The sequence below is a fragment of the Nipponia nippon genome, unplaced genomic scaffold (genome assembly GCF_047370975.1).
Source record: "Nipponia nippon isolate SJK-2023a ecotype South Korea unplaced genomic scaffold, ASM4737097v1 scaffold_9, whole genome shotgun sequence".
NCBI classification, from domain to species: Eukaryota; Metazoa; Chordata; class Aves; order Pelecaniformes; family Threskiornithidae; genus Nipponia; species Nipponia nippon.
Window position 1 is genome coordinate 34453002 of NW_028262413.1, and position 13570 is coordinate 34466571.

The following is a 13570-nucleotide window of genomic DNA, read 5'->3' on the forward strand; positions in this document are numbered from 1 at the left end:
GGGCGGGGGCGGTGGCGGAGGAGGCGGGGGCGGAGGGGGCGGGGTGCGGGCCGGCGGCGGCGCCGGCGGCAGCAGCATCAAAGAGCCCCGATTCCTGCCGCCCTGGGAGCCATGCGCTGCTGTCTGTAATGTCAGCGGAACAGGAGAAGGACCCTATCGCGCTGAAGAGATCCCGAGGTACGGGGAGGGCCGGGCTGGGGGGGTGGCCGCTGCTGAGGCCTAACTCCCGTGAGGAGAGCGGCGGGATGCGCGCACCGCCCGGACCCCACCGCCGCCGCCCCCCGGGCTCCCAGCCGGCCGCCGCGCAGCCCGGGCCGGGCCGCCCGCGCCCCCGCCGCGGTCCCTCCCTGCGGCTGGCGGCGGCGGCGGCGGGGCCGGGCGGCGCGGGAGCCGCGCTAAGTTTGCACGGTGGGGCCCGGGCGGGCCCCGCGGGCTCCCGCAGCCTCCGGGCCTTGAAATGCAAAACTCGGGGCTCGCTCTGCGCGCAGATGTGACCCGCGAGCGGAGGCGTGCGGTGCGCCGTTCTGTCTGTTGTGTTTTTCTGGATGTGCTGCGCATTAGTATGCAGCGTGCATACTGTTGGTGCAAGGGAATACGTCGGCAGTGCCACATGTCCGAGTTAGTGTTGATGCAGAGCCCATAAATTACACTTGAGTGTTCGCTCTTCTACCCCGGTCTTGCTCTTGTGCTTGGTTCTAGTTGGGGTTTCGCTTTTCTCTTTTCGGGAAATGAAAAATTTATCGAAAGATTATTCTTTATTATTATTCTAGCACTGCTATATGGCTCTAGTGAGGTTTGAAGTATGCATTTCTCTGAAACGTGTGAGGAGAAAGGTAGAAATAGGGTCTCTCTTCCGACTTCGGCTGTGCAACTGACTTTAATGGCAGTAGCACGTCAGTCTACGTAGCGGTTGTTGTGCCCTTATAGTCCTTCAAAACAGAAATTAATTTCTGAATGAAATAATGAAACACAGTAGGGTGACTGAGTTGGGTGAAAATAATGGCAAAATGATAAGATCTGCAATTTATTGCTTCTCTTTTCCTCACCTCCTGTTTTGCCCCTGGAATTCTATTGTTCTTGATGTTTTAAGCTTTTTTTTATGGTTGGGTAAGTGGGGAAAGGTGTGGATTCTGCTATGCATATTGTCATTGATTTACAGTTTGCTTTTCTGAAACTGTTCTAGTAACAGCTGGATTGCAACCTTGAGAACGAGAGAATGAAAATATGCAGCAGTGTTACAAAGGAGGCTGGGATTCATTAGACTCCTTCACTCTCAAGCCCTGAATCTGCAGATATTTGAGCACATACAGTTTCACATGCCTGAGTTACCCACCGAGTTCCATGCGATTACCACTTAATATCAAAACTGTTTACAGTATCAGAGCCACAGAATAGGCTCACCAAATCTGGTAGTTTTCTGTCTATAATGAAAAGTTTATTCAGCCATTTATGTTTCTTGGGAAAATGGTCTTACTGAGATAAAGCACTGTTTGAAAAGACTCTGGCATCCATCCTGTGAAAACCTAGACAGAGATTTGTCAGTGAGTATGAAAATATGCCGTAGTATATTTGCAGTATGTTAAGTATGGCATAAATTACATGCAACGTCATAATCTCTTAATGTGTAAACAAAACTACACGTTGCAGTTTTCTTGACTAACAATGAAAATTACTATCTTGTGTAGGTATGAAGTATAAAAGAATATGGGACTTCTCTCTTCTCCTTTTCCCAAATGTAAATGGCTGAAATACATTTTATCCGTTATTTAATAAGGGACTAATTATCAGATATGTATTTGTATCTCTAGATCCATTACATATATGATGTCCCAGTCAAAAGGATTGTATTTTGGTCTCAGATGATGAAATCATTTTTTGCACCCTTAGTGCAATGTTCCAAAATGCTCGGTACACCTTTTAATGAAAGTCTGTGCAGTAGATACCAAAAGTGACTTTCTGGAAAGTTTATTTTGGCTGCATGAAAATGACCCTTATTCACTTTTTTTGGAGGTATGCTAGGACTAACATTCTGTTTTCTTTCCTGTATAAATTAAATCATTATAAAATCCACAGGGAAAATATAATTTTGTAGGATTAAATTAAATCATTGGCCTCACACAGTGAGAACTGAAAATACAAAAGCTTTGTACCTTTCCAGATGTAGGATTTAGTTCTGCAAACCTAGGCATGTGAATGGCTTCACTCGTGTAAGTAATTCAGGTAGAAATGGGTGGAACTTGTCACTGGAATTCTAATATTCATATGCTTATGTTTTTGAAGAATGATATCCTAGAGAGGGATTTTATACATAATTTTATAAAGTTTTAACTTATGCTACTGTAAAACAGCACTTGCATATGATCCCTGGTATTTTACTTGATCACAGATTTACTAATATCTCTGCTGCTAGTTGTTGAATTTATTAAAAGAAAACTGGATATTTGCTATATTTTACTATCAGTGGTTAATGTCATTCATGTATTAAGAGTACAGAACCATGAACAGGAGTATATTTTATGCAGTTGTGCGGAATGGTGTTCACAGTACAACCTCCCACTGAATTTATGATGAATGTATAGGAATGCTGGAGAAGAAGCTAATGGAAAGTACAGGGACAGTTTTGAGCAAATAGTTCATCAGCAGATGATTTATAGAGTTGGAATTTAAGGGAGATTTGTCATCATTCTGTATTTAAAACTTTATGCTGTGGTTATTTAGTATTTACAGTTAATGCAGTGGCAGTGCTTCATAGCACACTAAGTATGTGCAGGATTTTGTATTCTAAATCAAGGCAAAAAGGACTCTTTTTTTTTTTTTTTTAAAGAGTAATCCCTAGTTACTCTGATGGTAGGTTATACCACGATATACTATGCTTAAGCATGAGTTTATTTTGAGAACATGATCATGACTAGTCTTTGAAATTCAGACTTAAAATTGGGTGGGTGTTGATTTAGCATGTTCACGTATCTTCCTTATGTATAATGAAAAATGAAATTAAATTTCAAGAGTGACAGCCAAAGTGAACTTATTAAAGCAGAGGCAGAACTGGATTCTTACTTGAGGTAGAACTGGTAAATTCCCTGAAACCTCAAAAAAGAAGGGGGGGAGGAAAGAAGTGCTAGGAGTGAAAATTTGTCAAGCCTCTTTTGATCAGGAGTATTTGAAATAACTGTTGGATATTTCAGTCTGTATACAGTCAGTCTACTTCTTCCCTGTGAGAAGAGATTTTGTGTTACTTTACTGAATAGTCCTAAAGCTGGTTTAGCTGTCTGCTGGGAATACTTGTCTAACGTAGAGTGGTGTAATGTCATGCGTTATGCTTCTTTGCATAATACTATTGATAATTCATAGTTATCTTCAGGTTGCCTTTGATACTAAAGACAAACCCGTGTGTTCAGCTGTGTGCTTGCATCGTGATAAAGTTTGACTTGTATTCTGAATATGAGTTTTAAACGAATAACAGTAAAATTTTTAGGTTGGATTGCCCACTGCTTATTTTTCTATATTGTTACTATATATATTTTTTTTTTTTTAAAGAGCAACTAAGCTATTATCTTAATGGGCCTGGAAAAAAAATGAGTTAACGTGTAGTTTCTTAATGTAACGATGTTAGTATCTTAACATGTGTTGCTCTCATATCACCCGAAAGTGATTTGCATACTTCAGCTCAGGGATTTCTTTGCATTCACATATGATGGCAAATCCACTTGAGCCCCATGAAGGCAGACCAACTGGGATAACAAGGAATGTGCTAGAATTTTTTTTTTCGTCTATGGTCTAACTAGAGTTATAAAAATGAAAGCCATGATTTATACAACTTTGAGAGCTTGTCCCACTGTTATGAAAGGTGAAGACGAATCCCAGGTGAAGTACAGATATCTTTGTATTGCTCAGAGTCAAGTCTGATGGAGTGATCAATAACATGAACATTCTTTACTTCTTTTTGTGCCAGAGCAGTCACGCTCAATTATTCTATGAGGTTTCTGCAGAGTAGGGCAGGTTCACTTAGAGCCCCTCTCATTTTTGGCATGTGTCTTTTTGTTTGATCAAGTCTTGCATTTAGCAAAATTTAGATCTGATAAACTGGAGATCTGACTAAACAATATGGCAGGTTTTCAGTGGTTTTCATTCATGGATCTACTACTGTTTGCTGTTTTCCTTCATGGCATATTGTAATGTACTGTTTTATATTGGTACAGTGAGTTTGATAAATGCTATGTCTGTGTAAGTCAAATAGGAGGTAAGTCTTAGGCATGGTTTTCAGCAGTTCTTTTGAAAATTTTATGCATTAGGCAAACAAGAAATACTTCTAACTGGTAAAGTGAGGATGTTAAGAACCAAGGGACAGATAAACATAAAATAAATGGAAATGTTTATTCCAACTGTAATGAACATGAATTGGACATTAAAGCGGTAATAGAGTAAGATAGCTGTATATGAGGTATGCTAACTTTTACCTCCAGATGTTTGCTCCTTAAGGACTTGCAATGTAAGGCACCAGAATTAATGCAAGTTCAGTATTTGTTACAGATACCTGTTGCTATGACCAACAGAGGCGAACTTAAAATACAGTCTGTAAGAAAACTAATGCCGTATTGCACTGATTGAAATTTTGTAGGTGGTGACAGTGGATTGGATGGGTTAGGAGGACCAGGAGTACAACTTGGAAGCCCTGATAAGAAAAAGCGCAAAGCAAATACACAGGTAAATTCCCTTTGCTTCTTTTGATTTCTTAATAAATAGTGCACTCAGATGATGTTTGCTGGTATGACTGTCTCACATTGTTCAGAATATCAGTCTATTCTCACAAATCACAGTACAACTGAAATATTTTGTGTGTAACTGTTAAGTTGAAATCTTCATAATACTAGTTATTCTCACTGAAGTTATTTTAATCTCTGTAGGCTGCCAAAGACCTATAAAGAGAGGAGCGCAGTGAGACTGAGAATTTGTATTTTACCATATGGATTTGATTCTGAGACAGACTTTCTTTTAATGACTTTGTAGCCATTGGTAGAAATCTATACAGCATGAGTAGTTGCCATGAGACTACTTTTTCTTCTTGCTTTTGTTCCTATATGTGTAGGTTTGTGGGCTAATGGATCAGTACAGTTTGTTAATGCTTTGACCAAACTCTTGGCATGTTCCCCAAGTGATTTTCAAGCAAAAGCTGTGAGGCAGGTTTGGCTCCTTTCCAATGAATCCCTGCAATTTGGCATTTCTATACAGTTTCTGTTTCCAGAAGAGGAAGCCTGAATACAAAACATCTAAAGCAATTAGATATCTGTAGTACAGAATTTTCCTTTGTGTGTTCATTCAGTTTTGAGTGAGAGTATCTGTTAATTTGGTACTGCCCAGTGAGAGTAGTTTTATTTATGTAGGTCAAACAATCACTTTCTGTTAGGCCTGTCCAGATTCCATTGAGATGTGGATCTGTTTTCTTAATTTTTGTTTTGTTTTAAAGTAGTCATGGTGAAACCTGCTCTGAGAAATACTCAGTTAATTTAAGGGTTTCAGACCTCTTTCTTTGTGGAGCTTTCCTTGTGTTCTGGAATGGTGATAACTGTAGAGGGCATACAGATTAGTTTCCTCTCTTTTCTTACCAGGTTAAAAATCTGCAGTACAGCAGAATTTCTTTTGGAAAAAAAAATGTTCAGTCTTAGTTTATTAGTATTTAGGAGGAAATGCTTTCTGTGAGCACAGTTAGCGTGAGGGTGATCCAGTTAGATGTTCCCCACAGGCTAGTCTAGAATGAAATTCAATTGTATAGCCACTCTGATGACATTTAAACAGCCTCTGGGCTCCATTAAACACTTGATTATGCTCTGTAACCAGAAATCCTTGTATTTATACCTACTGACTATGCTTTGCAGACTGTCCACAATCACTGAATGCTGTTTGGTACACAGAATATAGAAAATTCCTATATGCAGACTCCTATATTCTATATACCTTTTTTAGGGTTATAGTAACATTAGGTTTGTATATCCTCACAGAAGTGGGGTGTCTTAAGAGTTGCATATTCAGTAAAATGAACCCAAAATGAAACTAAGGAAATGCTTCACATCTGCTCTTCAACATCTGGAAATATTTTGTGTATGTGTTTAAGTGACACATGGCTTTCTGTATTATTGCTTTTGTTATGTAAAAGATTAAGAAATAGAAGTCACACATCAAGTAGTATTTTCAGAAGCATGGTTGTGCAACTGCACAACTTTTAAAACATTGAGATTACTATAAATCACTGTGTTATCTGGAGCCCAAACTTCTCTCTTGCCTCTGTACTGAAATTTCAGACAGCCTCCAGGGTACAGTGGGTGAGATTTACACAACAGCTGAACAGTTCTTTTAGCAGTAGTGCTGCTAATCCAGGACCTTTGTGGTTAGTCTGTCTTGCAGGGAAATACTAAAACTAATTTAAATGTTGTATTTAAAATATTTTTAGGGATCATCATTTCCTCCTCCATCTGAATATGCTCCACCGCCGAATCCAAGCTCTGACCACCTTGTAGCTGCAAATCCATTTGATGACAACTATAATACTGTGTCTTATAAACCACTTCCTTCAGGAAATCCATATTTTAGTAATCCTGGTTATCCTGGCTTTGGAGGCTATAACACTTTCAGAATGCCACCTCACATGCTGCCCAGAGTGTCCTCGCCATATGGTGGTTCTTACTCCCTCAGAAACCAACCACATCCCCTTCCTCAAAACCCTGTGGGAATGGGTTTTAGTCGACCCCACTCTTTCAGCTTCGGTCCACATGATAACCCAGGTTTTGGGACTCAACCACCTTATAGTAGTGGTCAGATAAATCAAAATGTCAATATGCCTGGTCAGCATTTCAGACCAAATCCTGGTGAGAACTTTGGCCATTCTGGTCAGATACCTCACCCTGATGTGCCATCTAACTTTGGTCCTGGAAACAATCCAAATTTCCCAAATTCTCAGCTAGAGTCAAACCATTCTTTTGTTCCTCCACCAAACACGTACAACCAGACAAAATCATCAGCACAAAAGCAAGACTTTAGTCAAGGTGCAAGCAAAGCATCCAGCCAGAGCACTGCTGCTCATCAGCATCATCACAGGACAGAGGACATTGTGAGTCAAGGTAACAGTGACCTAAAAAATGTTACTCGAAACAATGTGGTAAATCAGGATAATAGCCATTCTAATAGTGCTGATAACACTAATGCTGGTCATTCAAATGGGACTCAGAGTAAGTCCCGCCAGCCTCGAGGTACTGCTGAAGGATGCAACTCTGAAAAGAGCAGCAAAACACCCCTTCATCCCAGTCGTCATGGTCACTCGTCCTCTGAACCCGTCTATCCATGTGGAATTTGTACACATGAAGTTAACGATGACCAGGATGCCATCCTGTGTGAAGCCTCTTGTCAAAAATGGTTTCATCGGATCTGTACAGGCATGACTGAGTCAGCTTATGGCCTTCTTACAGCAGAAGCATCAGCAGTATGGGGTTGTGATACTTGTATGGCTGACAAAGATGTCCAGTTAATGCGTACAAGAGAGACTGCAGGACCACCTGCATTGAATACGGATGGCTAACAATGTGAATTGGTGGTAGAGGTTGAAATACTTGCTATGAAGATTTGGTTACGAATTGGGTACTTCACTTTCTGCAGACAATCAGTTGTGTTTGATTGCTGTCATCTTCTTTTTTTCCCTAATCTGTTTTCATTCATAAACTTCCATCTCAGCTTTTGTACTCTTAGTTTTATGTGTGCAAATGTTTTACAGGATGGAATATTTTTTGTTCCTGATTAAACTATAAAACATAACTGACAACTGATCAGAAGTAGGATGTGCATTGACAATTTTATTGAAGGCAAAGATGTGCCTGTATGAATAGCCCCTAATTTGCTAGTGTTAATGTGTTAACTAACACTAGCATTTAGTGCTCGGTTTTAATGGTACTACATTTGCAAGTACTCGTTACATTTTATTTTTTTGGGATGAATGTCCATCACTAATGTTCTTGCTATCCTTTCTTTGAATATAGTGGAGATGACATGGAGGAATGTGCAGTACTAATAGTTTTTATTGTAGGGTAAATACAGAGAATTTCATATGTGCTTTTTCCTGTTTTTGAAGTAAGGCATTAACGCACTGTTCAAAAATCAATGACTTCATACTTAGTAACACAGTGAAACATGTGAACTCTTACACATTTATATTTCCCTGAAAAGGCAATGATCTCTTTTGAGTTCTCAGCAAATACTTATTTGCTGAGGACTCTTGCTAGGTCTTGCAGTATTTGGAAATAGTTACAAAATATAATTACACTGGAAAAAGAACACATCAAGTTTATGAAGTCTGGTGCTTTAAATCTAGAGGATACCAAAACTAGGGTTGCATATGTAACCTTAATTCATTTATCTTAAGCACATACGTTAGGATACAGTCTCTGCATCTGTCACGGTTGTTCAATCGTGCACCTCTCTCTCATCCTTTCTCATTGATGGTTCTCGTTTCCCACCTCAATGCTGCCTGAGAATTGTGAATGAACTAGTGTGGGGAAAGTCCTGCCCATCTTCTAGGGCTTTCAGCTAGAGCCTGCTCGGTCGTCCTGAGCTTACATAGTCCACTTGGCATGAAGGAGGGTGCAAGGCAATCGAGTGTGCTCAGCACAGGCTCTGAACTGCAAGATAATTTGGCCAGCAAAGTCTTAAAACTAAACTCCCACAACTGCCTCAGCCAGTCTTGCAGTGAGGGGGTGGGAAATCTAGGGTGAAGAAAAATACAGTTTTCACATCAGGTGAATTTAGCTCACATCAGGAGCGAGTAATCAGAAGTTCAGCTTCTTTGCTAAACTTGATATCCTACTGACAAGCATGAATGGCACTAGAGCCTCATGTGTGATGCTAAGAATTCTGTTTTAATATGGATAATTTGATCTTATTCTTGATCTCAAAAATACACCACCCCCCCCTTTTTTTTTTTTTCAATGTGGGGCAACATCTAGCTCTGAAGACTTCAGTCTTAGCAGTGTGATAAAGTTGCATATGCAACCAAAAATGTGCGTTTCTGTAGAGAGAACTGTTGTTTTAACTTAATAAAAGGTGGCACTGTAATAGCAGACTCTAGTTGCAATACTCACCACTGTGCTGGAAACTTCTAGTTCTTAAATAATCAGCAATTAAATCATATGCCAAGCATTACAGGTACTAGTCACATTCCTTAATGTGACAAAATGTTCAGGTCTGTGGTGATGAGTGATGTAGGAGTCTACATAGAATACAGTCATCTATATAAAGAGGTAGTTTTTATGGTAAGCTATGCTAAAGAGTGAAAAGTAAGGCCTGTTTTCTAGTTTACCATTGTGTTTTATTTTAAATGGGCTCTACTGTGGTACTTTCCTGGCAGATACTGTGCAGATCTACATAACTGTCCTTGTTTTATTTTAAAAGTAATAAGTTTTATATACTCTTTTAGCGAAGTGCAGTATTGCCCTCCTTTTTTGCCTTGCCTCTCATCAGGAAAAAGGAAATAATGTCTCAAGTGTAAATGACACAATTCATATCTTGAGGATTTCCTGTATGGAGATGCAAAGAAAGTGTAAGGCAGATCCAGGGCTTCTGTTTTCATCGCTATTTGCTTTCTTTAGAACAGAGACTAAACTTAATCTTGTTTTGTTAGAGGTCTGATATTTAAAAACAAGCAACAAAAAAACAACCAAGCAATAACCTCTGTTAGAGAGATTTATTCTTCAGTAGTTTTCCTAATGACTGACTGACTGCTAGAATTTGCTGTTGGTATCTAAAGTAGAAATTAAACCAAACCTTGTTTAGATAGATTTGTTCCTCTGGGAATCAATTTAATCTCTGCAACAATTTGGACTGTGAAGTCAGTGGAGCTGGTTCAGACTTGCAGCAATGTCAATGAAATAAAAAATTTTGCTCTGTGACAATTCAACAAAAGCTCCAGTGATGATATTGTTACCCAAGCGTACTGTTCACAATACCTTTCCCACTCCCACACCCCATTCCTGTTGTGAGATGATGTTTGGGGCATTTGTTCTCAGAAGTCCAATTAATGTTTTAACATTTTGGAGTAGACATTGTATTTAAAATAGCCATGTATTAATCTCTTCCTCAACCTTACATGAAGTTAGGCAAGTGTTTTTTAAATTAGCTAGCAAGACATTAGAATTTAAATATAGTGTTCTTACAAACTTAAAATCAACTGGAGTATCATTTTATAAGGCCTTAAATTGTGTATTTGTGAAACTTACTCTAGCAATTTATTTCAGTTTTTCTAAACTGGTATTATGTTGGGTTTGTAACCCAGTAAATTTTCTGCATTTATTAACCTACAAATTCAAGGCATTAGCAAATGCCAATTATATCAAATAAAAACAAATGAACAACAAAACCAAACTTGTTATCACACTGATCATAGAGATATGACTGATTAGGATCTCCAGAAGTCATCCAGCCAATATGCTTGCCCTACGGATCTGCTCTTGGCATACCTGGACTCTTTATCTAGACAGAGGGTTATACTTTGTTTTTCTCTGCATGTATTGACTAGTAGTAGTTCAAGTATGCACAGGAAAAACAACAATCATGTTTTGTTAGTAAGGTACTAGGAAAATGTCAGCTGGTTAGAATTAGAAATATTAGTTATAGAAGGGTGGGTGGGAGGGAGGGCTGATTAGAATAGGTGAGTTTTTTTGTAATACTCTACATGAAACAATTTGTATTGAACTATCATGTGCTTCTTTCATTAGTAGTGATTTAGAGTGTACTGGTGCTGCACACCAAAAAATATTGCAAAGATTTTGTAAATCTTACAAACCTTAACATTTTGTGGGAAATGTCTGCGTCTTTTTTAAATAGCTCCTTGTCATGGTGAGAAACGCAGCCTATATTGCCCAAAATGTTCTTTTTTTTTTTTTTTCTTTTTTCTTTTCTTCTTTTTTTTCCTCCCCCCCACCCCCGACTGAAAGAAATACCTATAAATTGATTGAACTGTCCTTAATACTTAGTTGTTTTGCCACAGACCAGTTTTAAATGAGAAAAATAAGTAATTTGCTCTTTAAAATACTTGTTTTATTGGTGTCAGGGTAAGTGACAGTGCTGCATATAGGCTAGAGGGTAGATATCAAAAATCCTGTTTCTGGCTGTTTTACTGATCCCTTCTACAACTTGAGACAAGCAGTTTAACTGTTTGTGCCTCAATCTCTTCTTTCAGAAGATCGGACTAATGCTTACTTCCCAAGGCTGTTTAGAGGCCTAGTTATTACTTGAGATCTTCAGATGAAAGAGACTACAGAAAAGTAATAAAGTTTGCTCTGTTTAAAACAAAAATATAATTTTGGGGGCTGCTCAAAGAAGAATATACTTTGTGATCTCTGAAGTTTTTCATCTAAGAACCAGTTTTGTAATCACATTTTTCAGGCTTAACTTCAAGCATGTGAGAATTAACGAAGTCAGTGGAACTGCATGCACACAGTCAAGAACGTTTCGAAGTGTTTGCAGTTCAGGGCCTATTATATTTGCAAGTTAAATGCTTTTTACGGTTTGAGATTTTTACAAAATCAATGGTGTTCAAGTGTAGCACCTTTTTAACACTTGTCTTTATTCCAACTTAATACGATAGCACATCTGCATTAAATATATCCCTTTCATTTTATAAATAAACATTGCCTGGCAGTAAAAGCATTGGTGTAACATTTTTAAAAAAGGAAGTCATGCTTCTTATCATGTTGTATGTGACTGAAATGACTGTTTCATATTAAAACTAATCTTTCCTTATGTACTGCTTAAATATACCTGTTTTGGGATATCAGTTCAGTACTTTTTATACAATCTTGAATGTGTTCCACATTGGTGACATGTATTTTTGCAGCAACTTTTTTGTTTCGATTTTAAATTAGAGCATGTCTGAAGTAATACATGCATTAGTGCTGTGGTGTGTGGCAAAGTTAATGTATGTAATTCAAATTGGAAAAAAGTTTCCAGACTTTGTCCAACATTAACCCTGTGGCCAGGGATTAAATTACTATGTAATACAAATTATTTCATATCACGATGTGTTTTAAGCTACTCTATGAAGTATGTGAAACATTGTTTATGGATTGGTAGCTGGCGCGGTATCTTGCATAGAATGAGGTATGATAGATGGTAGCAATTCATGGTAATTAAAACTGACTACCTTTCAGAACACGCAGCACTTATGTGCATTGTCATCTTGTTGCCATAACTGTTGGTATGAATTTCTTAATATTATCCACTGACAAATGGGTGAACATTTGGTAATAAGCTCACGGGTGTGAAAATTCTATTCTAACACTCTTTACTGGGTTTACAAAACATGTAATTTTTTTATCTATTGGATGTGATTAGATATATGCAGGAGGTTGTAGAACTGGATGTATTTTAAAGTTATTCTGCAATTACTAAGTTTTGTCTGAAGCTTTCTATATTAGAATAGACTCTTCCTTAAAATTGGAAAATTAAGTGTACTTAGCAGAACTCTTAAGGCAATATAACTATCCTACACTACACCTTGAGTTATGCACATTCACTTCTTTGTATGGAACTCCTCTGATTTCTTGTTGGCTTATGCTTTATATGGAAATAAAGGGTCCCTTTGGTGCCCTAGTGTTGTGTGCCATCAGTTCTGAGGTAATTAATTCTGAATGGTGTTCAGCCCCTTTAGAGGTGCTGCCTATGGCTTAAAGTATTCAATGTTGCCTTTAGTTTCCTGGTTGAGAAATGGCTTATCCCGACATCATAGGGAATAACCTATTTTTGTATTGTTTGCCATACATGATTAATTTTCCTTTTCATGTTCAAATAAGCTGTCTGTCTCAAAGTAATTTTTGATCCAATCCCACCTTTCTACTTGGATGTTTGTGCACTGTAATTCAGGAATTGCTGTATTGGAGACAGTTTGGGATTGGAGTCATGAGAGATGTTGTGTCTATTCCTAGACACTCATCTCATCTTCTAAAGGATGGTCTAAATCTGAACTTCCATATAACTTAAGGATGGCAAGCTTTTAATATATTTCTTTTTTTTGCCTTTCTTGATAGTTTTTTTCTGAAATGTGAAATAATATGGAGTTGTTGAGGGATTTTTACTTAAAAGACATTCTCTCCTCCAAGCTTTTGTATATGGCCTTTAGAGCAGACACTGTTCTTTAGGGCCTTCTGACTTGGAATTTTTTTTGTCCACGTTCTCCTTTCAGTGTTAAAGATGAGTTGAAAAAGGCAAGTTACCAATCTACTGCCATCCAAACGGTGCAAAATAGAAGCTGATTAAGATTGTTGACATTTAATTTTTTTGTTAATAATGATGTGATATTTTACCTTTTAGAAGAACATATATCAGAATCTGATTCAAGCATTCTTGGAAAATGTATATGGTAGATTTTGTCCAGCACTGTATGTAACTTTGTTGCTTTCTGTTGTCTGGTTTCAGTTTCTTTTAAAATAAAGATAATTTTTGCGGGGAGGTTGCCTGTTGATTTTATGAAGATGATGTAATGCCTAGATGAACTCTTCTAATGTTTTACCTGGGAGAACGCAGATTAGGCATAATC

The 13570-nt window shown here is 38.2% G+C and overlaps 1 protein-coding gene across 1 annotated transcript; it reads left to right on the top strand.

Annotated features, from left to right (window-relative positions):
• The first annotated feature begins 45 nt into the window (after positions 1-45).
• Positions 46-13482, top strand: PYGO1 (pygopus family PHD finger 1). Its single transcript, XM_087744613.1, has 3 exons — positions 46-177; positions 4619-4704; positions 6446-13482. Exons 1-3 carry the CDS (start codon positions 129-131, stop codon positions 7565-7567), a joined length of 1257 nt encoding a protein of 418 aa, XP_087600739.1. The 5' UTR covers positions 46-128; the 3' UTR covers positions 7568-13482.
• The last annotated feature ends 88 nt before the right edge of the window (positions 13483-13570 follow it).

Excerpts from the sequence above, each read along its gene's own strand:
- PYGO1 (XM_087744613.1), top strand. The coding sequence starts at position 129 with ATGTCAGCGGAACAGGAGAAGGACCCTATCGCGCTGAAGAGATCCCGA. Across the intron at positions 178-4,618 it reads CGCGCTGAAGAGATCCCGAG|GTGGTGACAGTGGATTGGAT; the intron begins GTACGGGGAGGG and ends GAAATTTTGTAG. Across the intron at positions 4,705-6,445 it reads AGCGCAAAGCAAATACACAG|GGATCATCATTTCCTCCTCC; the intron begins GTAAATTCCCTT and ends AAATATTTTTAG.